We start from the raw sequence: 23,407 nt of genomic DNA on the forward strand, positions 1-23,407 counted from the left end.
GATAATAGGTTGCACATGTAGGCTGCATGGCAGCCAATTGGTACACACATACACACACACTGCTTGTTTATATAAGGTCTTTTTATTCTTTGGGTAGAGTGAAATTGTTATCCACCCATCCATTTTCTATCCAATTCATCCAATTCGGGGTCACGAGGCAGCTGGAGCCTATCCTGGCAAGCAACGTGCACAGGACAGGGTACACCCTGGATGGGACACCAGTCCATCGCAGGGCAGCCAGAAACAAACGCATTCACACACCAGTATGTCTTTGGACTTTGGGCGGAAACCAAAGCACCCGGCCAAAACTCACATCAACACGGGGAGAACATACAAACTCTACACAGATAGCACCTCAGGAATTGAACCCAGGGCCCCATTGTTGTGAGGAACCAATGCTAGCCACTGTGCCACTCCATTGTTATTCACTTTTTCTCTCTGTTCATTTATGGGAAATGGCCTTTATTGCAATCAAGTTGTGTGTACTGTACAACAACTTTTTGTCTCTAACTTAAGATCCCGTCCCACGTAAGGTTTAATTTTCTTGTTTACGACATTGGCAACAGCTTTTCTTAGAGAGCAGGTAAAAATATGCATAAGACTTATTGGTCAATAAGCGCAAAATGTTGGCCAGTTTACAGCCTTTTGGCCAAATGGTCAGGGATTAAGTCCCCAGGGGGTTTCTAGTTGGCATCTGGAATCCTTATCAGTTCTCCCTTTCCTGCCATAAACTCCAGCCTTAGAAGTCTAATCTTCATGCAGAACGGACTTAACATCTTGTATCTTTCTTCAGTAGCAAGTGTGTATCATAACAGAAACTGGAGAATCACTTGACAAGGTGTACTAACAGTTGTTTTGGGTGTTTTATATTCATTTTTGCTCAGTATTTCAATTTGTAGGGGTCATTTTTCTTGAAAAAAATATCAGCGCCCATTAATAAATGTACACTACACTTCATTGGATGTCTCTGCCTCAGACCATAATCAAGAAATGGGCTTCACTGTACAGGGCCTCTCTCCTCAAACTGATTAAGAGCTACAATGTCACAGACGGTTTGACTGGGAAGAAGTAATGGAAATGTAATTAAAACCTTTTAGAGCAAAGTAATAGTGTGAATGGACCCTGGAGCTCTGTTTTAAGAGTTTGGAAAAGAGAGCATGTGAATTTATTTTTAAATTGGCTCACAGATGCATGCACAGCACTCTCCAAACATTATGAGACAGCAAAGTCAAAACTAATATTTTTGCCTTAGGGTCCAGCAATTTGTAATTGACACCATGCACTTAAAATGAAGAGAAAATACGTTTTATAGTTAGGTAACCACACACATATTTGATCTTATTAGAACAAAGGAATACTTTGTGTTTAACCCAGTGAATTCAGAGAAAATGTCAGTATTTAGTTTCATATCATATCAAGGCAATAACTACATTTTTTCTGTGAGACATTAAGCACACCAAACTCTGTGCAGTCATTTGAGATGTGTTGCCATAGCCACTTTTGTGCTTATGTGTATCCCTTCAATTTTTTCTTCAGCCTGTAAACTGTGTAGCGGCGAGGCTTAATAATAAGGCAGAATTAAGTGTTTCTGAGCTTCCCAAATGAGGCCCCATTTCTCTGTTCATCTCTGTGGTGCAGCCACAGAGAAACTATTCATGCAAGATGATTTAAGGTTTCCTAGGACAGCTCCCAAAGGGGGATGCACTTAGCTAAGTCTGGCTATCATGATCAATGGTCATCCACTGGCGCCTATCAGTCTAGGGAGTGCCGGATGGACATCTGGACTGCATTACTAAGTGTCAGGACTAAGTGACTCATATCTCACCTTGATCAACCAATCAGGGACTGGTAGGGCTGAGTAACCCACGTGGGACTCTGATGCCCATGGAACTTTCAGCCAATCAACGAGCTGAAGTTCCTCCAGGTAAAAACAGGCAACACAGAGAGCCTGAGAGATTCAACAAGATTCAGATTCAACAAGATTCAGATTCGGGAGATTCAGTAAGATTCTGGAGAGGATTCTGTGGACTGTTCTAAAGGGAGTTCAAAGGAGAATTCCAGGGCAGGACGGCCCAGGAGCAGAAGGCTCCCAAGGGCAGGACATTCTCGCAGCGCGCCTCCTGACCATCCCGAGACTCAGCCCGGACAACCACGGAACGGCCAGTGTGTCCGAGTGCCAGAACTTTCCTTTGTTCTAAGAGTCTAGAGTGGAGGTTGCCAGAGAGTAACCAGCAGCAGGCCTCGTGAACAGGTCAGAACTGTGGACAGCTGAATCACCATTCAGAACTAGCTCTTCATCAGGAACGAACCAGTCCTCTTCCTGACTTGCTGGGACCCACAGTCATCTTTTCTCCTGTGCACAAACTTTGCTAGTTAAAGCCAACACTAACTAGCCGGTCAGTGAGCATCTGCAGCGCACCGTCGCAAGCCGCACAGCACAGCCTGGCACGGAGCCAGAGAGCGCGGATTGGACAGCAACAAGCCTGCAGCTGATTGTTTGTGCCTGCAGGAGATCTGAATCCCCAGAAATTGGATGAGTATTCAACTTCAATGCATTACAGCTCGAGAATTCAATTGTTATCCCAACCAGTTGATATCAATTTAATTCCTAAGAGTTATGTACTTGTTTTGAGTATCTAATGTAGAAGTTGTAACCAAGTTCATTTACGAAACGGTCTTAATGAATGATATACTGAACGTATGTCCTCTTGATATGTGTAACACTTCGTAACTGATTGAATATATATCTTTTGTATTCTGATAACCCTCTCGATAAGATCTGTTAGGTTTAAGGCATACTCTATGTATTAATAAATGTATCCTTGTGTATTAGTACCTGTGTGTGTGCGTTGTTTGAGTTATATCGCATGGTTGGATTCTAAAGCCATCAAAAGAATCAACTTTGTGATTTACTGCTACAATTGAAAATTGTCTCAGTAAATGCCCAAACCCTACAGAACTGGTGCCTTCAGAGAGCCACTATGATTACATATTTGGCGTCCCTGAACGGCTATGAAACACTACATTTATGGCGTCCCTGGGTGGGCGTGGCAAGACTGAAATGAATCAACCAAGCGGAATAATTCATATAAAACGCCGCGGGTTTCATACACGATAATACAGTGTGCTGAAAGCCGAAAGAAAAAGTTCCCCTTGCTCTTTAAGCAGTGCTTGATTGTTTTGTGATCTTTTGCAATCTACAGGGTTGATTGCATACCTGATCTTGTGGTTTTCTGTGGTAAAACTGTGATTTCGTACTTAAAAGTAATACTCTTTAAGTTTAACGATGGTTGCTAAAAGGTCTGAATTCGAGTCGCTATTAAGCACTCTCTCTAGCAGCGACAAGTCTGACCACGATCTCTTCCATATCTCCGTCAGCGGAGAAGCTAGAAGGATAAATCTCCATTCTCTGAGAGAGCTAGCGAAGGACATAATGAGATTTGACCCCGCAGTGTCAGAGAATAATATCGAGAGTTATATTCAGGACCTCAGGTATACCCTGCAGTACCTGCCAAACGCCACAGAACAGGAGAAAGTGTTTCTGGTCAGGAAAACTACCAGCAGAGCTGTACATGAGTGGATGGCTAGGCAGATGAAAGAAGTCTGTAATGACTCTGAGCAGCTATGTCAAGCACTTATCGAAGAATACAGTGCGTTTATTGACCCGACTGCCGCGATAGCCGCCGCCCTTAACATTAAGCACGAGAGAGCAGAGTCCCCTCGCGAATATTACGAGAGACTTAGACGAACTTATTTTGCAGGGCGAAATGATGAGGGTTGCGAAGAGAACACACATTTCAAGGGTTTATTCATTGCGAATCTCCACCCGTCAGTCAGAAAGATGATCTTAATGCATACAGATGCACAGACCATGAAAATGACTGATATTAAGAGATTCGCGCAGAAAGCCTGGGAGTATGATGTCCAAAGTCGCTCTGAGCAAAAAGCTGCTAAAGCGACTGTGTTCGCCGTCAGAGCCAGCAGGGTTAATTCCCCCCTGCTCGAAGGAGCACAGGCTCCTGAGCTGGCTAAGCCCCGTTCCAAAGCACTCACACAGGACCGCACCCAGCGTCCTAAGTGCCATGAGAACACCGGGGAAGGGAAAGGGCTAGAAAAGGCTGAACAAAAGGATTCAGTAGCCGCCCGCCTGGCCAGGCTTGAACAAGCTTTATTAGGACAGGGACAACCGCTCCCCAAGGCTGCCGGAAGCGTGAATGAGCTGATACTCTCCACTGGAGGAGGCGGAGACCCGCCCCCTCTCCCTCCCTCAGTCTATCTGATTGAGCGGAAGGGTTCCTGCCTGGATGAGGTCGGCCACTCCCAAGCGAGTGCTGACTCCACCCCTGAAGTCACAGAGCAGGCAGTAAAACACAGAGGAAAAGCACGAAGCTTTTACCTCAAGGCTGCCATGGGAGATGTCTTACCCAGTGAGACACTGATTGACACTGAGGTTGAAAGGTGTTTGATGTCACACGGCAAGCTCAAACGGGTAGAAAAAGAAAAGGGTATGCGACTCAGAGTGGAACCTTTGGTGGATCACCAGAAAGGCAAAGTGTGGAAACAGGTCAAGCCTCCTAAGCCTTCTGTACAGAAGGAAAGGGGGGCCAAGAGGCAGACTGTGCTTACACAGTGCCCACCGAACACAGAAGCCTATGCGGAGATTCCTTCTGTTCCCTCTGGACAAGAAATAAAAATATTTTCTTGTTCCCCGGATATACAGGGAAGTCGTGCCCTGGCCAAGGTCCCAACAGCCTCCATGCCACAGGAGCGGTGCTCCGAGCAGCCGCCTGATCCACCAGGTAAAGCACACACCTTTTACATCCCTAAAGAGGAGCAGATCTCCCCACCTGGCGATGAAAAGGAGCTTTCCCTGTGCACCCTGGCACCCAAGAGGGGTCAGGACCACCACCCTGCAGTGGTGGAAGGGATCCAGATGGCAGGAGAGCAGGTTGGTGATGTAGCCCTCGCCCTTAGCCCTGAGAGGTCCTCTATTAGTGAGGATCTGCTTGAGCAGCTGTCACAGGGCCACCGCCAGGTGCCCCTGGTGCAACATTCACAGGTTAGACAGGAGGTCCAGCTGGACGCTGAGACTACTGCGCTGTGGACACACCTGATCCCAGATGCCGATTCCCTCTGCTGTGACCCAGGGAACCTGCAGTCAGGTAACATTATTTCTCACAACTACCAGGTAGTGAGTGAGACTGACCTGATTGTTCCTGCCTCAACGGCAGGGTTGCCAACACACCCAGTCCCCCAGAAGGGACAGGGAATGAAAGCCGAGCCGGTTTTCTTACAGCCACCAGCTCAGTCTGTCAGTCTGAGTCTGACCAACAGTGGTTCAGCCAGACTGGAGCTGGATGGTCAAGTCACCCGCCTGCCAGTGCAGGACATCGCAAAGAGGGGTGTCAGAATCCCCGCCTGCACTGACATGGGCCTGGTGGGTGATAGCGAGTTCGAAGACAGTGAACTAGCTATCCCAGTGCTGGGGCAGCTCCCTGAACCCCTAGCGAGGGAAGGGGGGAGCGAGCAGGTGTCCTACACCCACGCCCAGCGAACGATTGTAAACATGCCAATAGAGGGATTCCTCAATCAGGAAGTGTGCAGGGTGGACCTGAACAGTGAGAATGGGATAACAATCCCAGATCACTCAGGTGCTCCAGATGACCACTCAGCCGAGGGTCAGGTATGCTCCACCGCTGCACCGCCCCCTGCAGGGTTCCTAGAGCACAGGCATGAACAAATCGAAAAAGCAGATGCCCTGGAAAAGGAGGAGCAGCATCAGCAGCTGTGTCAGATCTCCCCAGATTTCCAGGATGTTGGTGCCCAAGATGCCACATGGCATACTGAGAAAGACACCATGTACACGCTGCGCCAGCTTAGAAAGGCAACAGTCACTCAGAAGGAGATGACTGGGATCAGCCACCCGAAAAGACTTTTGGGAAGACTGATTGCTGCCGCCACTGTTGCACGTTTGCTTTTTCTGGTAGGTTTGTGTGCTGCTGGCACTCTCATCCTGACTGCCCCAAGAAGGCAGGTGTCAGAGATACCAGAGGGTAGTGACAGACTGTATCGACAGCATCAAAAGTTGGAAAGCTTAGGGAAAACCCTACAGGCAATTTCCTATGCAACAGGGTTAAACCTTATTCCCCAACCAGTGGACATGATTGTTGGTGTTATACAGTGGGTTTATGCTTGTGTGCAACAGGCCAGAATGTTGACACAAGACCTGTTAAGGGAGCTTAGTGCCACTGTAGCCAGTCTAGCCACGGCACAAATCCCAACCCACTTGATTCCACTCTTCTCAGTAGAGGAGTATGTGACATTAACCCCATCGCTCATAGCTCACCCAGAAGGCAATCCAAGATTGAATTCGGTTCCAAATCTTGAGATGGGTATGGCTACCAAAGCTATCCATTGGCTGTGTCTAAACGATTCACCAATGAAGGGTGTAAAGCTACTAACGAGCAGAGGAAGGTTAATGAACCCCATGAAGAGCAGGTGGGAAGTAAATGGCTGGTCAGCACACCACGTTTAACTGACACTGTGACTTGTGACAGGCATGATGCAGCTACCTAATAAAACAGTTCCTTTAAGTTCCTGAGGAGGCCATAGTACAGCATGGTAACTTAACACTGTACGGTCTAGAACCAGACAACATAAGACCAAACTTGAGGTCATGGATGCCTTCAGGTGCCACACTAAGGAATTGGATAGAAATCCAAGAAACAGTAAGCCCTGAAGAGGTACAGGTAGTTAGTTTGCTTTAATGGAACAAACCTCCAAACCACCCTAGCAGATACCCAACACAGGTGTTGTGGTTTATCGGGGGGCTGGGAACAGGAACTGTTGTTATTGTAACACTACTGCCGGGTAGCTGGATCATGACTGGATGTACTCTGAATGCTGTACTCTCACATCAAGATGTACTCCGGGTAGCATGAATGAGTCAAAGGTAGCATGCCAAAAGAAAGGAAGTGACTTCTCCCCAAATATCTACCACAGAGGTATCAGATATTGACAGTGAACTTCCTGATGTGTAATTCCTAGACTTAGATAATGTCTCCTACCGTTTTTATACATACTCCAGATGTTATTCATCCTGTTTGTATCCAATGCTGGTTCCGGTATGAATTCTCGAGGAGTAATGTAGACATTTAAGATTAATGTTCTAATGGCAAGGGACATCACTTAACTCTGTTTTGTTTTGAAGGCAACAACGCCTCAGGACCTCGTGACCTTCAAAAAGGGGGGATATGTAGCGGCGAGGCTTAATAATAAGGCAGAATTAAGTGTTTCTGAGCTTCCCAAATGAGGCCCCATTTCTCTGTTCATCTCTGTGGTGCAGCCACAGAGAAACTATTCATGCAAGATGATTTAAGGTTTCCTAGGACAGCTCCCAAAGGGGGATGCACTTAGCTAAGTCTGGCTATCATGATCAATGGTCATCCACTGGCGCCTATCAGTCTAGGGAGTGCCGGATGGACATCTGGACTGCATTACTAAGTGTCAGGACTAAGTGACTCATATCTCACCTTGATCAACCAATCAGGGACTGGTAGGGCTGAGTAACCCATGTGGGACTCTGATGCCCATGGAACTTTCAGCCAATCAACGAGCTGAAGTTCCTCCAGGTAAAAACAGGCAACACAGAGAGCCTGAGAGATTCAACAAGATTCAGATTCAACAAGATTCAGATTCGGGAGATTCAGTAAGATTCTGGAGAGGATTCTGTGGACTGTTCTAAAGGGAGTTCAAAGGAGAATTCCAGGGCAGGACGGCCCAGGAGCAGAAGGCTCCCAAGGGCAGGACATTCTCGCAGCGCGCCTCCTGACCATCCCGAGACTCAGCCCGGACAACCACGGAACGGCCAGTGTGTCCGAGTGCCAGAACTTTCCTTTGTTCTAAGAGTCTAGAGTGGAGGTTGCCAGAGAGTAACCAGCAGCAGGCCTCGTGAACAGGTCAGAACTGTGGACAGCTGAATCACCATTCAGAACTAGCTCTTCATCAGGAACGAACCAGTCCTCTTCCTGACTTGCTGGGACCCACAGTCATCTTTTCTCCTGTGCACAAACTTTGCTAGTTAAAGCCAACACTAACTAGCCGGTCAGTGAGCATCTGCAGCGCACCGTCGCAAGCCGCACAGCACAGCCTGGCACGGAGCCAGAGAGCGCGGATTGGACAGCAACAAGCCTGCAGCTGATTGTTTGTGCCTGCAGGAGATCTGAATCCCCAGAAATTGGATGAGTATTCAACTTCAATGCATTACAGCTCGAGAATTCAATTGTTATCCCAACCAGTTGATATCAATTTAATTCCTAAGAGTTATGTACTTGTTTTGAGTATCTAATGTAGAAGTTGTAACCAAGTTCATTTACGAAACGGTCTTAATGAATGATATACTGAACGTATGTCCTCTTGATATGTGTAGCACTTCGTAACTGATTGAATATATATCTTTTGTATTCTGATAACCCTCTCGATAAGATCTGTTAGGTTTAAGGCATACTCTATGTATTAATAAATGTATCCTCGTGTATTAGTACCTGTGTGTGTGCGTTGTTTGAGTTATATCGCATGGTTGGATTCTAAAGCCATCAAAAGAATCAACTTTGTGATTTACTGCTACAATTGAAAATTGTCTCAGTAAATGCCCAAACCCTACAGAACTGGTGCCTTCAGAGAGCCACTATGATTACATATTTGGCGTCCCTGAACGGCTATGAAACACTACAACTGTATGCTCCACTGGCCAGTCTAAGGTTTTCGATGGTTCCTCCTGATGTTCTCTCTGGTTGCGTTGGCGGTATGTTTTAGGTCATCATCATGTTGCATGCTGAAGATTCAACACATATTGATTCATCTTCTTCTACACTAGCGTTAAAAATCCTATCTGTAAACTTCAGAATTAATTTTGCCGCTGTTATCATTAGCTGTATTTACATCAGTACAGGTGATTCTGCTGTTTCCAGAGGCAGCCATGTATGACATTACCTCTACCACAGAGGAGGTGGTGTTCCTTGGTGTTGGGGAATCTGAAATTCCTTTCTTTAACCTTTTCTTGAGTACATTCAACTTTGTTTCATAACTTTGCTGGCTCATCAAGCAGCGATTCGTACAGCTTCTTGGGTGTCAGCAGTTTTGGGGTGACACCAGTTAGAGGCATGCTACTCTTCCAGTCAACAGTAACTCTCCTGTAAATTGTTGAGTAGCTTGTAGATCAGTTAGTGTGCTCTTCTTGATCTCCCTTTTTAGGTATGTGAGTCATTGCTGAGAGTCAAGACACAAATAACTAATGCTTCTGTATTGAAAGTATATATATAAGAAACAAATTGGCAGCTCTACAAAAAAAGGAAATGTAGGGATTAAACTTTTATTGGAAGGAGAGAGATCTTAAGATGCTTTGAGGGCCTAATATTATGCAAGTAACATTAAGTGGTTCTGAGTAGTGTTGGAACAAATATATTTATTCTCCTTTTATATAGAACTTATTTTTATTGTATCTTCATTTTAATAGTACTACTGTATGTGATAATTAAGGATTGTTCTGTGCTAATCTAAATCTTTGTGTATGATGTCTATTATGCTTTTCATAATAATAAATAAAGCACAATAAAATGACTGTTAATAGTACTTTGTGATGAGGTTCTGGAATATTTATGTACATAAGGTATTGGATAAGAATGGAAATTGTGAACATGAGGTCATATGCATTCGAGATGATGTTTTCAAATTGTATGCACCTCATGAATATTAGACCTGCTTATCACACCTGTGCTAGTATTATTCAGTTATTCAGTCAAATTTTCTGATTCATGATCTTCTGCACCATTGAATCAAGCAGGTGAGCTTGACTGAGTTGTAAGGATAGTGATTTGTAGAGACGGTATTAGCATGAACTGTATTAATGATATAGCTTCTGCTGTTTATCCTGATTGGACAAATATATATATGTGTTGATGACAATGAGGTGGACTTTGATGGTCACAGTTGTGACAGTAGGGAAATGAAGATGGATATAGTGAACAAACTCTTCCAAATTAGTTACCACCCAAAAAGATGTAGTACCATTTCATCCAGGTGTATTTAAAAACAAAATTGCAAGTAATAAGAAAGCAACAGGTTGATATACTGTACTGCTCATTGCCACCTTCTTCAAGGCAGCAGTCCAAGCACCTTGTAGCCTCATCTCCACAGATCACAGAAACTAAGGAAGGCAGGGCGTCACACTAGGTTTATGGTGTAAGTGAGCCAGTATGTGGCAGTTTTTCCTCTGGACACTTTTTCCTATACCAGTATGAATAGTATGGTGACCAGGGACACTGAGCAGTAGGAGATACCATTTTTTAGAATGGACCTTTATAAAACGTGTCCTAATTTTTATTCTAAGTTCACTCACTGTAATTTCCCTCTTAATTCTGCTGGTGAAGTAATTTCTTAATTGGAGTGCTACCGATGATGAGGCATGTTGATATAGACGATAGTCAACACACAAACGTGAAAGAATGATTGTTCAGATTGATACTATTTTTTCTTATTAAGTCCTTATGGCTTTTTGGCAGGTTTCCTATGTAATAAGAGATGAGGTGGAGAAATACAATCGCAATGGGGTAAATGCTCTACAGTTGGACCCGGCTCTGAATCGGCTATTCACGGCAGGAAGAGACTCCATCATTAGGATATGGAGTGTCAACCAGCACAAAGTAAGTGGTCATTCATTGAAAAAATATTGAGGAGAAGCCATAGCCTTTGGATTTCGAAAATACTGTAAAGTGAGCTTTAATTTACCCCTTTTAAGCACAGTCTGTCTTGTCTCTTATTTTTATTGCCATTCCCATATGTGTAACAGTACTACAGTTTAATAAGAAGTTGACTTATGAATACAGAATTATGTAAACTGTCTTTTGAGTATCTTATATTTTGTAATTTCTAGAAGCCAAATGCAGATTCTTATTTACTGGGCAACTTCGTTATCCTTGCTTTGATAAGGAAAATGCGGTTTAACCTGGATGACATAGATTATTAGAGGTGTAATCTATGTCATCTAATCATCCCATTTTAGAAGAAATTCAAGGATCCTTTTACTGGTGTGTTATTGTAAAATGTGTCCGAACATATTTTTCTTGTTTAAATTGCAGCAAGATCCCTACATAGCATCCATGGAGCATCATACAGATTGGGTGAATGACATTGTGTTGTGTTGCAATGGAAAAACCTGTGAGTATTTTATTCACTGTTGAATATTTTAAATTGTGCTAGTTTTTCCTCATATCAATTTATTTCCATCAATTTGTGTATCATTGAATTTTAAACTGAGGTTAATCAAAGTATGAATTCCTCTTACAAATGTATCTAGTTAAATAAACATAAGATAAACATAAGAAATGAGCAATTATGTTTTTATTATTTTAGTAATATCAGCTTCTTCGGACACCACAGTGAAAGTCTGGAATGCACATAAAGGCTTTTGCATGTCTACGTTGCGGACTCACAAGGTAAAGTAAACATAACTCACATTTGAAATAAGGAATTGTTGAGACAGCTCATTTGTTGTGGTCACAGTAAAGATCAAGGCTATCGCCTAAATGTGAAGAACACAGCTGTAACAGGCTCGAGAAAAAATGATTACGCAAGCATGCGCCAGAAACAAATAGTGCAAAAGTGCTCTTTATTGCTCACAAAGAAAGGAAAAAAAGAAAACTTTCTGCATCTTTTCTCCAAACAAGCTGCTGCACTTTATCTCATTAGTTCACGTGGGTAGCTGCGTCAGCATGCGTAGGCTGCAAAGGAACAAGTAATAGGTTTATTCCATGCTGAAAAGAGAAGAAAGAAAACGCAACGTTTCGGCCGTGGAGCCTTCTTCAGGTTCCTCACACCTGAAGAAGGCTCCGAAATGTTGTGTTTTCTTTCTTCTCTTTTCAGCATGGAATAAACCTATTACTTGTTCCTTTATCTCATTAGTCTTCCAGCACTTAAGCTCGTCGGGGCTTCTCCTGCAGTCATCATGTTCAAGCTATCAAGGCTCCCACTAGTGTGCCTTTTGATTCCAGCTCTATCCTCACACCTACTAAGGAGAGCCCTAGGTTTTTATAGGGATGACTAGTTGCTGCTGCAGGCAGCAGCTGTGCTTTCCCAGGCGAGCAGAAGCTTACTTGTAAGAAGCATATAGATACGTTTTGTAAACCGATATCAGTTGAGCCAGATCTGTTCCTGTTACTTCCATCTGCAGTTTGGAAGTGATCTTTGCAGTTGCAAATTCAATTTCATGATGCTTATAATAAACTTTGTTTTTTAATTAAAGCAGATATATTGCTATACATTATGTGTCTTTAGAAAACATTAGGAAAAAAGAAAAAGAAATGCCTACCTCAGATATAGATGTGCATTTCCACAGCATCTGGTTTGGAATATATTCAGACAGTTCTTGATGTATAATTCTCAGAAATGCATTTTTCAACATGACTGAATGCTTATATTCTGCATTGTGTAACTCTGTACTGTTCACAGATGCTTGTACTATAATATATATTATAATATATGCTTGTAATATAATGCTTGTACATTAAATTATATGCTTGTATCATTTATCAGAAAATTACTTCTTAATGTTTTTGCTAGATGGGCCAAATGGCCTTCTGTCGTTTGCAAACTTTCTTTTGTTCTTTTATACTTTTTATATTATTTCCATGTGCAGGACTACGTAAAAGCTTTAGCATACGCAAAAGACAAGGAATTGGTGGCATCTGCAGGACTGGATAGACAGATTTTCCTTTGGGATGTAAATACATTAACAGCACTGACTGCCTCAAACAACACAGTTACAAGTAAGTATGCCATAAGAAACATACTGTATGTTCTGCAAACTTTAGTACGTTGTAGAAAAGTGTGGCAGTAGTTGTTAAGAAACACCTGCTTCAGTTTTTAAACCTTTTTAATACTTAGCACAGTATCTGATTCTAATTCTGATTTTGTTTAAGTTACTTGAGGTTAAAATTCAGTTACAGATAAGTGAGATATTGTTATTTTCAGACATGGAAGAATATACCCTAGCTTTTACAGCAGTGCGAAGGTTGCATGATCTACTTTGCAAAATGACAGACTACAGATATGGGTTAATTTTATCTCCATTTTAAAATACTTTTCTTATGTAGTATTATGTATTTTTACCTAGTGGTTGGTGGTAAGTGCTGCTGTCTTATACAATAGCTCTTAGATCCATTCTGAGAAACCTTCTGTGTGCAGTTTGCATGTTCCTTCCATGTCTATGTGAGTATTCTTCAGGTGCTAGGTTACATTGTTCCTATACTGGAACAGATAACGGGTTTATTCCATGCTGAAAAGAAAAGAAATGAAACACAACGTTTCGGCTGTGGACCCTTCTTCAGGTGTGAGAAAGACGGGGTAGACTGCAAAGATTAAATAGCATCAGAGAACAAAATCTGGAAAAGTGGAGGAGAGGGGATAGGCCACTCAGGAAGTGCAAAGTGGAGAGGGGTGGAGAAAAGTGTGAAGTCAAAACCTGCATGAGAATAGATAAGATTACTCGAAAATAAGTCGGTCATTGAACGAAGGGGGAAAGTGTGAACCTAGTTTCAGGATGAGTTGCGTTTCTGTTGTTTTTACATAAAGAAATCCTTCTTTGAGAACAGAGATAGAGCAGTGTGATCATGGCCGTCTGAGGTGAAATGAGAAACTATGAGCTTGGAGAAATCTTTAATTTTCACAGCCCTAACATGTTCTCTGAAGTGGTCTCCTAGTCTCTATTGTCCCTCCTTGTCCCTATATTGTATGTGTGTGTACCCTGTGATGGACAGGTGTCCCATCTAGTGTCTGGTCTTGCCTTATACCCTACACTGTGATAGGCTCCACATTGCCATAACTCTCAGCAGGAATAGGTGGCTTTGTTTTGCATTGTTTTAAAATGAATCAGTGGATACTTCAGATTTCTTTGGAATATATTGATTGAAAAACTCAGAAGGCATATTAACAGTATCATTCAATCCCATTTTTCACTGTCAGTGCCTTGTTTATCAGCCTTCAAATGCTTCAGTGTCAGAAAATAATTGTATTGTTCCTCTTTTCTGTTCTGAAACAGCTTCCTCCTTGAGTGGGAACAAGGACTCAATCTACAGTCTTGCCATGAATCAGATGGGAACAGTAATTGTTTCTGGGTCCACTGAAAAGGTTTGTTTTGAGTTTTTTTTTTTGCCCACTAGAGTACAAAATTAATTGGTCCACATCTGCAATACTGACTTCAAAGTTTGCCATAGAGAAATGAAATGGGGCCTGTCTCTGATGGTGAAACACTGCAATCACAATAAGCTTTAACTGTAGCACTGAACTGGTACTGTAGTTGCTGACGTGGAACCCGTGTACACGTTTTCAAACTCAACTTTATGTAATAAAAATGAATGTTCTTCCTCAGCTGTATTTTAAAGATGTATTTCTTTATTCTGTTAGGCTATCGGGATAGAGGGTATAATAACATTTATAAATGTATGTAGAAAGGAAAGTAGCCAGACATTAAATTCGTATTTTTACAGTGTGTGACTTAAGTAACTCTGTATTTGCTAGAAAGTCTCACAAAGTCACAGAAAAGGTGGCATTCCCACTTTTCTGTTTCATAGTAAATTCAAGTAATTCCCTTTTCTCTTCTTCATGTTGCCAGGTTGGTCCATTAGATAAGCTGGAATGTGTTTAGTCTTGATTTAGAGTTTGATAAGCTATGCATGCTTAGATCTGATGCCTTTTTCGTAAAAGGAAGATGATGCCTAGCACTGCTAGATGTCTTACTCTGTACAGTATGTTCATCATGGCTTGTTCAGCATTTTCTGAAAACATGTTTGTTTTGACAGTTGTGAATGAATTGAATTAAATGATCAAATGTCACCTTAGGTATGCACTGTGTGCAATTCATTGTTCAGAAAATATTTGGAGAAATCATGTAGCATCTTGTATTGTGTTCATCTGTCTGTTGTTTACTTTATTCTCTAATAGGTGCTGAGAGTCTGGGACCCTCGGACCTGTGCGAAACTAATGAAGCTGAAAGGACACACAGACAATGTGAAATCATTACTATTAAACAGGGATGGTACACAGGTAACAAAGAAACTACATCTACATGCACAGTCACATCTATTATTCTAGAATACTATATTTTCAAGTGGTTTGGTGGTTGGTGAAGAAACGTGGTCATCTAAGGTTTTGGCAGCCTCATTAATAAAGGTTAATAAAATGTTTGTGTTAATAATAGACTAGGTTCTTTTAAATAAATATGATTTAATGAAGTCTTTATCTGCCTCTGTTTTGTAGCATGTGTATTATTTATTCTGATTTGAAGAGGAAGAAATGAATGAAAATAAATTAAACCGCTTAGGTCATGTGGCTTGTCAGAGGTCGTGCAAATCCTGAAACGTAGGTAATTTTACAAATTGCCATGCTTGAAACATAAATATCACTTTATCGTTTGAGTTGAAGGACAACATCAGTAAAGACATGGTTTTGTTCTCAAGTCACATTGTAGATTAAGATGCTGAAAATTATCACCTGATGGAACATTTAAACATGTTTGATGTTTTAAGGAAATTTCTGAAAAGTGATTTGTCAGCTCCACTATGGTGACTATGTTCACTGTGCTGCAAGAGGTGCTTTCTTTCAGATGAGCCATTAAGCCAAGTTTCTGACTGTTTGTTAAAGATTCCCAGGCACACTTTCCAAGAGTAAGGGTCATTAACCCCTGAGACCTGGCTGAATTCTGCTTTGTGCTAACACAATCTGGTGTACATAAATGTTCTTCGTCATCCAATCAGTGAAATAATTTCTCATTTCTCCACCTGATTTGCTATGTAGTGGAGCACCTGGTGCTAAATGTGTTCCATGCATCAGCAAGATGGCTGCTGCATTGCAGTGATGGATTGAAATGCATCCCATCCTATGTGCAGGACTCTTTGTGATCCTTTTGGCTAAATCTGCAAGGAAATAATTCAGTTTTATTAATATCGTACATTAATGATTTTCACAAAAATCGTTTTCTAAGAACTCCAAATAAAAAGTAGAAAGAATAAATTTAACAGATATCATCACAACCACTTGTGATACACAAGTTTCTGCAAAAGATGTGAAGGTATGGCTCCATAAGAGCAAGTGACAGTTTCTGAATCAATAACTTTATCAAAAAACACAATTCCTGCACAGAAATGACAGTGAATGAGCCTCTATGTATTTTTGGACTAGCAGTAGGCATTGATTGAAAATTGAATTTCTCTCTGGAACAGTGTTTATCTGGCAGCTCTGATGGGACAATCCGCCTGTGGTCCTTGGGTCAGCAGAGGTGTATAGCCACGTACCGAGTACATGATGAAGGAGTCTGGGCTCTCCAGGTTAATGAAGCCTTCACCCACGTTTACTCCGGGGGACGGGACAGAAAGATCTACTGTACAGACCTCCGGAGTCCTGACATCAGGGTTCTCATCTGTGAGGAAAAAGCCCCAGTTCTGAAGGTGAGGAGTGCTATCTTTGTTTAAAGTGTCAGCCAGATCAGGCTATACAGTCCTGAAGAAATCTGTTATGTTTTTTTTGGAAAGTTATGTAGAACAAATGTGTTTAACAAGTCTCTCCAGCACATCACTTAAAGTATTGCACTAAAACAGCACAGTCATACATACACATTGTGAAACACACTTTATTCAGTTTCATTTTGTTTCCCCTCATTGCAAATGTAGCAGTCCAGCATTATGAAAATGTATGAGAAGAAAACACCATCTCCCATAGTTCACTACAGTAACAGTATGTGCGTAGTCTTTTCTTTATTATTTATTCCTTTAATTGTGTTTAGATGGAACTGGACAGATCAGCAGATCCTCCTCCAGCTATCTGGGTGTCCACCACTAAATCCTCAGTGAACAAATGGGTATGTACAGCAAGTAAAGAAGGATTTATTCTGGGTGTGAAAAGCAAAATTACCACCTGCCTACAGGTACATGGTTTAGAGATCTGAAGATTGCAGTGGCATTTTTGGAAGTCTTAGCTTATCGTCACTTTCCTTACTGTCCTGTGTGTCAATTAATTTAGAAATGTTTTCAGTAATCTGGAGAATTATTCTAAATAAAATTTATCTAAAGGTTTTTTATTTTATTACTTACCTCTAGCTACATTCGGGAGCAGAGCAGAAATGCCATATGTAATTTTATTAACAAAAGATCTTGCATCTTGTAGGAATGTAAAATGACTTGCAGAACCTGGTTGTGCAATATTCCTGATTCCTAACCTTTTTGTCGATGCCTAATGGGATAATGGGTTTAATGATGAAAAATATAGCCCCATTACTTAAATATTATTCTGTTTTGTGTCATAAATTTGTATCATAATGGAATTTCATTTTCTCAGTGTTTGTTCACTTTATTTTTATTGCAGTCCCTAAAGGGTATCCACAATTTCAGAGCATCTGGTGATTATGACAATGACTGTAGCACTCCCTTGACACCTCTTTGCACACAACCAGAACAGGTCATCAAAGGTAAAGGCTTTTAATTCGTTGTGAAAAAGAAAAATGTTGTACAGTATGTGCACCTCGTTTATTCTCAAGTGGTGTCAAACAACAACAACATTCAAAAAGTATTGCTAAAGCCTTTGGAAGAGGCACCTGAGCTTTGATTTTCATATTTTTAGGGACATGCAGTGATGGATGCACTTGACAGCATTATCCCAGCAGCTGTTTTTTTTTTTGCCTAATCAGCTATGCAGTAGCAGACAGTTCATTTCTAGTAACTCCCTTTGAATTCCCATTGGATTCAATCCATGGGAAACATGATTATGGCAAAGCCCTCTTAAGGTAGCATCTCTGGCTTTCACATCAATGGCTTAAGCTGATTGCATAAAAAGTAATGCTTTTATCAATTTATTTTAGTTTGAATACTTAAGATTACGCTAGTACAGTTGTTCTGAAATAGGTCTTGTTGTTTCTTTCTGCATAAACTGTGGTATGATCACAGTCAGATAGAAAAGAGATTGGAGTTGGAAGCTGTGCCAGTATGTGAGCTGCAAAATGATAGTTAATGTCATGCAGAAAAGAAAAGGAAGAGTTTTCAATTAATATCACTTGTTCCTCTTGCATACAGATCACTTCTGTGTATTACCTTCATTTTAGACCTAAATGAAAAGCTTTGATTTTATTTTATTTTTTTTATTGAACACAATTTCAGAGTGGTCTCTCCTTGTTATGATCAATGATAAAATTAAGACTTGTGTGTTACAAGTTAGGAAGCGATCAAGAAATGTCAAAATCCGTTAATGTAGCAGTCAGTTTATTACAATAGAAAACATTGCTGTATAAGATGTTTTAGAAGCAGGGCTACAACTCATACTTATGGAAGCTGAATATGGATGCTAACCTTGAGCATACTTGTGGGAATTCAAAACAATAAACTCATTACAAAACAAGCCAAAAATAACAAAATCCTAAAAGCATTTGCCTTTCAAGTTCCTTTCATTATGAACATAATTATGGTGTATTGTGATGCTTAGATCCATTTTTGTACCAGTAAAGGGGTAACAAGTAAATGAACACATTAGAAATGCTTTCATAATCAGGCGATATGTAGTATGCTGTCACTTTAATTAACTCTAAAAATGCTAGAAATAAGGGTTAAGATTTGTTCTGCAATATTCTTTTAATTCCTTGCTTGTATAATACCCCAAAACAAGTTTTATTTTGTCCTCTAGGGGGAGCTAGCATAATTCAGTGCCACATACTGAATGATAAGAGACACATACTTACCAAAGACACAAACAACAATGTGGCTTACTGGGATGTACTGAAGGTGAGTAGTGTACCTTCATCATGTTTGAATATAGGATTTCTAAAGCACTTTTTGACTAATTGCTGTTTTGAACTTTTTTTTTCCCAGGCATGTAAGGTGGAAGACCTCGGGAAGGTAGAATTTGATGAAGAAATCAAAAAGAGATTCAAGATGGTATACGTGCCAAACTGGTTCTCTGTAGATTTGAAAACTGGGGTAAGATTGGTAAAAGTAGTTTTGTTTAAGTAGGAGGTCCCCTAACTTACTATACTCTAAATTAGGCACTCAGTACAGTGGAGATACTTTGTTGTTCCACCAACTTAATACTGGATAACATATCACTTAGCATACAGTACAGTGCCCTGGAAAAGTATCTAGACCCATCCTTTAATGTCACATTTTGTGACACAATCACAAAATTATGTATACCACTTTTCTTTTAATCTTGGTAATTTTTTTTAAAAAACTGAATGTTCTAACTGAAGACTAAGGTTAAGATAGGTTACAGTAAATGATAACAAAGACTAAAGAGAAAAAATGAAATATGTTGATTGCAGAAGTATTTAGACCTATGAATTTGGTGCTAGGTTAAAGAACCTTTGGCAGCAATTATAGCAGCAAGTCTTTTTGCTTCAAGTCTCTTTCAGGGTGCTTGGGGATCTTATAGACAACAGTGTTTATGTCTTTCCACATATGATCGAATGAATTTAAGAGAGCCCTTTGACTGGGCTACTCAAGGACATTCACTTTTTATTCTCGAGCCAATCTGGTGTAGCTTTGACTTTGTGCTTTTGATCATTGTCCTGCAGAAAAAAATAATTTTTGTCACATTTGCCAGTACCAATCTGTGTTCCTGTGTCTTGACAAGTTTCCCAGTCCCTGCTGATGAGAAGCAGAACTGTGATATAATGCTGACACCATCATGCATTACAGTGGGAAGGTGCTGACTAAGTGATGCACTGTGGTGGATTTGCTTCAGACCCTTTGCATTTAAGCCAAAATTTTAGTTTTCTCTTGTCTGATCACAAAACATTTTGCCATGTTTGCAGCATCACATGAAGGTTTTGAGATGTTTTTCTTTCAGTTCCATTCAAGCCCTCCATTGTGCAGTGATCTGAATATTGTTAACCCAAGGACGTTTTCTTCCGTTCCAATTTAGTCATTGCCCATCTGAATAATATAGGACAGCCTGACCTAGGTAGTGTTTGGGTATATTGCAGTATTTAATGATCAACCTCACCATTTTCAGAGATGATAATGGGCTTTGAAAGGTTTTTATACCTTCTTCCTTTTCTGTGCCTTCAAACTTTGACCCTGAGTTGTTTTGGAAGATGTTACTTTTGCTAAAATATTTTTTATTAAATTTAGGCATGCCACAGCAAAGGGCTTGAATACTTATGCTGTCATGACTTTTCCATTTTCTTCAATATTATCAATTTACATTTTGTTTTGTTTTTTTGTTTGCTTTGAATGTGCAGTACTGGATGTGTATATAACAAATATCAATTGTTACTTCCAAGTGTTCTGACTGCAAACTGTAAAGGAACAAGTAGTGACAATTATGCAAGAGTCTGCAAGGCACCTTATATTGCAGTTTAAGATAAAGAAACTTGTGTAGTTGTTTTTAACACAATGGTCAAGATATTTGTTTTAGATTCAAATCAATTTTTATTACATTTTTTAGACTGCATTGTTCATATTACCATAGGGAAGTCCCAGAGTTGTGTTTTGAGTTCTGTGAAATTGGTGGAAGTCTATGTCCTGCCTTGTTTTCTTTGTACATAGAGTGAGTGGTGTGTGAGTGAGTGCTGAATTGCTATTGCATTGCATAGTAAAAGGGGGTTGTACTGAGTGTGTGCTGCAGACATGTCCCTTAATTAGCATAAATGTACAGCATAATGGATTTCATGAGTCAGATAAAAATCATGATGTAGGTAATATACAGTGGTGTGAAAAAGTGTTTGCCCCCTTCCTGATTTCTTATTTTTTTGCATGTTTGTCACACTGAAATGTTTCAGATCATTAAACAAATTGAAATATTAGACAAAGATAACACAAGTAAACACAAAATGCAGTTCTTAAATGAAGGTTTTTATTATTAAGGGGAAAAAAAACCTACATGGCCCTGTGTGAAAAAGTGATTGCCCCCTAAACCTAATAACTGGTTGGGCCACCCTTAGCAGCAACAACTGCAATCAAGCGTTTGCGATAACTGGCAATGAGTCTTTTACAGCGCTGTGGAGGAATTTTGGCCCACTCATCTTTGCAGAGTTGTTGTAATTCAGCCACATTGGAGGGTTTTCGAGCCTTAACTGCTTTTTTAAGGTCATGCCACAACATCTCAATCGGATTCAGGTCAGGACTTTGACTAGGCCACTCCAAAGTCTCCATTTTGTTTTTCTTAAGCCATTCAGAGGTGGACTTGCTGGTGTGTTTTGGATCATTGTCCTGCTGCAGAACCCAAGTGCGCTTCAGCTTGAGGTCACGAACAGATGGCCGGACATTCTCCTTCAGGATTTTTTGGTAGACAGCAGAATTCATGGTTCCATTTACCACAGCAAGTCTTCCAGGTCCTGAAGCAGCAAAACAGCCCCAGACCATCACACTACCACCACCATATTTTATTGTTGGTATGATGTTCCTTTTCTGAAATGCTGTGTTACTTTTACGCCAGATGTAATGGGACACACACCTTCCAAAAAGTTCAACTTTTGTCTCGTCAGTCCACAGAGTATTTTCCCAAAAGTCTTGGGGATCATCAAGATGTTTTCTGGCAAAACTGAGACGAGCCTTTATGTTCTTTTTGCTCAGCAGTGGTTTTCGTCTTGGAACTCTGCCATGCAGGCCATTTTTGCCCAGTCTCTTTCTTATGGTGGAGTCATGAACACTGACCTTAACTGAGACAAGTGAAGCCTGCAGTTCTTTGGATGTTGTTGTGGGGTTTTTTCTGACCTCTTGGATGAGTCGTCACTGCGCTCTTGGGGTAATTTTGGTCTGCCGGCCACTCCTGGGAAGGTTCACCACTGTTCCATGTTTTCGCCATTTGTGGATAATGGCTCTCGCTGTGGTTCGCTGGAATCCCAAAGCTTTAGAAATGGCTTTATAACCTTTTCCAGACTGATAAATCTCAATTACTCTGTTTCTCATTTGTTCCTGAATTTCTTTGGATCGCAGCATGATGTCTAGCTTTTGAGGATCTTTTGGTCTACTTCACTTTGTCAGGCAGGTCCTATTTAAGTGATTTCTTGATTGAGAACAGGTGTGGCAGTAATCAGGCCTGGGTGTGGCTAGAGAAATTGAACTCAGCTTTCCAAAGATGTGATAAACCACAGTTGATTTATGTTTTAACAGGGGGGGCAATCACTTTTTCACACAGGGCCATGTAGGTTTGGATTTTTTTTTCCCTTAATAATAAAAACCTTCATTTAAAAACTGCATTTTGTGTTTACTTGTGTTATCTTTGTCAAATATTTTAATTTGTTTGATGATCTGAAACATTTCAGTGTGACAAACATGCAAAAAATAAGAAATCAGGAAGGGGGCAAACACTTTTTCACACCACTGTAAATATCAATTCTCAAAATAGTTTTTTCTTTATTCTCCAAGATTTTGGACTTTATTTTTGGAGGGCTTTTACTTCATTAAAGAACTTCAGGAAAGAAGAAACAGTGCTTGTTGAAACTCCACAAGATTGTAATGTTATTGACTTTTTTCCCCCCTAGATGTTGACAATCACTTTGGATGAGAGTGACTGTTTTGCTGCCTGGGTCTCTGCCAAGGATGCTGGATTCACTAGTCCTGATGGATCTGACCCAAAACGTAAGTGGAGCTGTAAAGTACATCTTTGTAGCATTATCTTCTATATCGTAAAGCGAATGAATGTAACTGTTAACAAATTAACTAGACAGACTGATCAATTAATATTTTAATTTGCTGCAGCCAGCACATGTGAAATTATGGTACATCTCTGAAAGTATTACATGCATAATGAAAGGCATCACTCCAAGGAGATTTGGATTGGTGATGAAGTAAAATAAAACCTGATATGCCTGGCCAGCTCTTGGTCGAGGAATAGAGCAGTGTTTATGGGGTACAGCATCTACTGACTGTAAAAGAGAAGTGTGTTTCATCTTTCATCTCGCTAGCATTGGGGCATATTAAATGTTCATATATTACTATGGAAACAGGTTTTGATTCAGACAGGTACTCAGGTGCCATATTCAAGTCAACATGAGCACATGAAAGGTTTGCTGATGCCTAATGTAAACATCTTGTGTCCTGATGCATGACGTGAGGGTCTGTTCATAAGGCTTTTGCTGTTGAAAAAACACATGCTCCTTTTCTCCTTTTGTTCAGTATCTCTCCTGTCTGGGCTAGGATTGGCTCAAAGACTAAGACATGTTTGTCAGAAGAAGTTAAAAGAGTTGCATGAGTTGACTCAAAGAAAAATTAAACGTACAGTATCATTTAGGAATCTTTAATGCACACTACTTAATTTTGACTTATAAACTTCTTAATGTTTCTCGTTACTAATATCATTTGTTCCTTTCCATGCAAACATCACACCAAAACATTGTTTTGTACTACAAAATCTAGATTTCTCAAATGTAACC

The 23,407-nt window shown here is 40.7% G+C and overlaps 1 protein-coding gene across 1 annotated transcript in view; it reads left to right on the plus strand.

The window, feature by feature from the left end:
- wdr48a (WD repeat domain 48a) overlaps positions 1 to 23,407 on the plus strand; it is a 32,398-nt gene that overhangs the window by 3,629 nt on the left and 5,362 nt on the right. The window contains exons 2-13 of the mRNA XM_088918899.1: positions 10,560 to 10,700; positions 11,136 to 11,214; positions 11,410 to 11,492; positions 12,692 to 12,821; positions 14,093 to 14,181; positions 14,995 to 15,096; positions 16,272 to 16,496; positions 16,832 to 16,906; positions 17,410 to 17,512; positions 18,718 to 18,815; positions 18,903 to 19,010; positions 22,517 to 22,613. Of these exons, the coding sequence (XP_088775025.1) occupies positions 10,560 to 10,700; positions 11,136 to 11,214; positions 11,410 to 11,492; positions 12,692 to 12,821; positions 14,093 to 14,181; positions 14,995 to 15,096; positions 16,272 to 16,496; positions 16,832 to 16,906; positions 17,410 to 17,512; positions 18,718 to 18,815; positions 18,903 to 19,010; positions 22,517 to 22,613 (1,330 nt within the window). The remainder of the gene's footprint in view (positions 1 to 10,559; positions 10,701 to 11,135; positions 11,215 to 11,409; positions 11,493 to 12,691; positions 12,822 to 14,092; positions 14,182 to 14,994; positions 15,097 to 16,271; positions 16,497 to 16,831; positions 16,907 to 17,409; positions 17,513 to 18,717; positions 18,816 to 18,902; positions 19,011 to 22,516; positions 22,614 to 23,407) is intronic.

This window comes from Atractosteus spatula, chromosome 6 (genome assembly GCF_055471065.1).
Source record: "Atractosteus spatula isolate fAtrSpa1 chromosome 6, fAtrSpa1.hap1, whole genome shotgun sequence".
NCBI lineage: Eukaryota > Metazoa > Chordata > Actinopteri > Semionotiformes > Lepisosteidae > Atractosteus > Atractosteus spatula.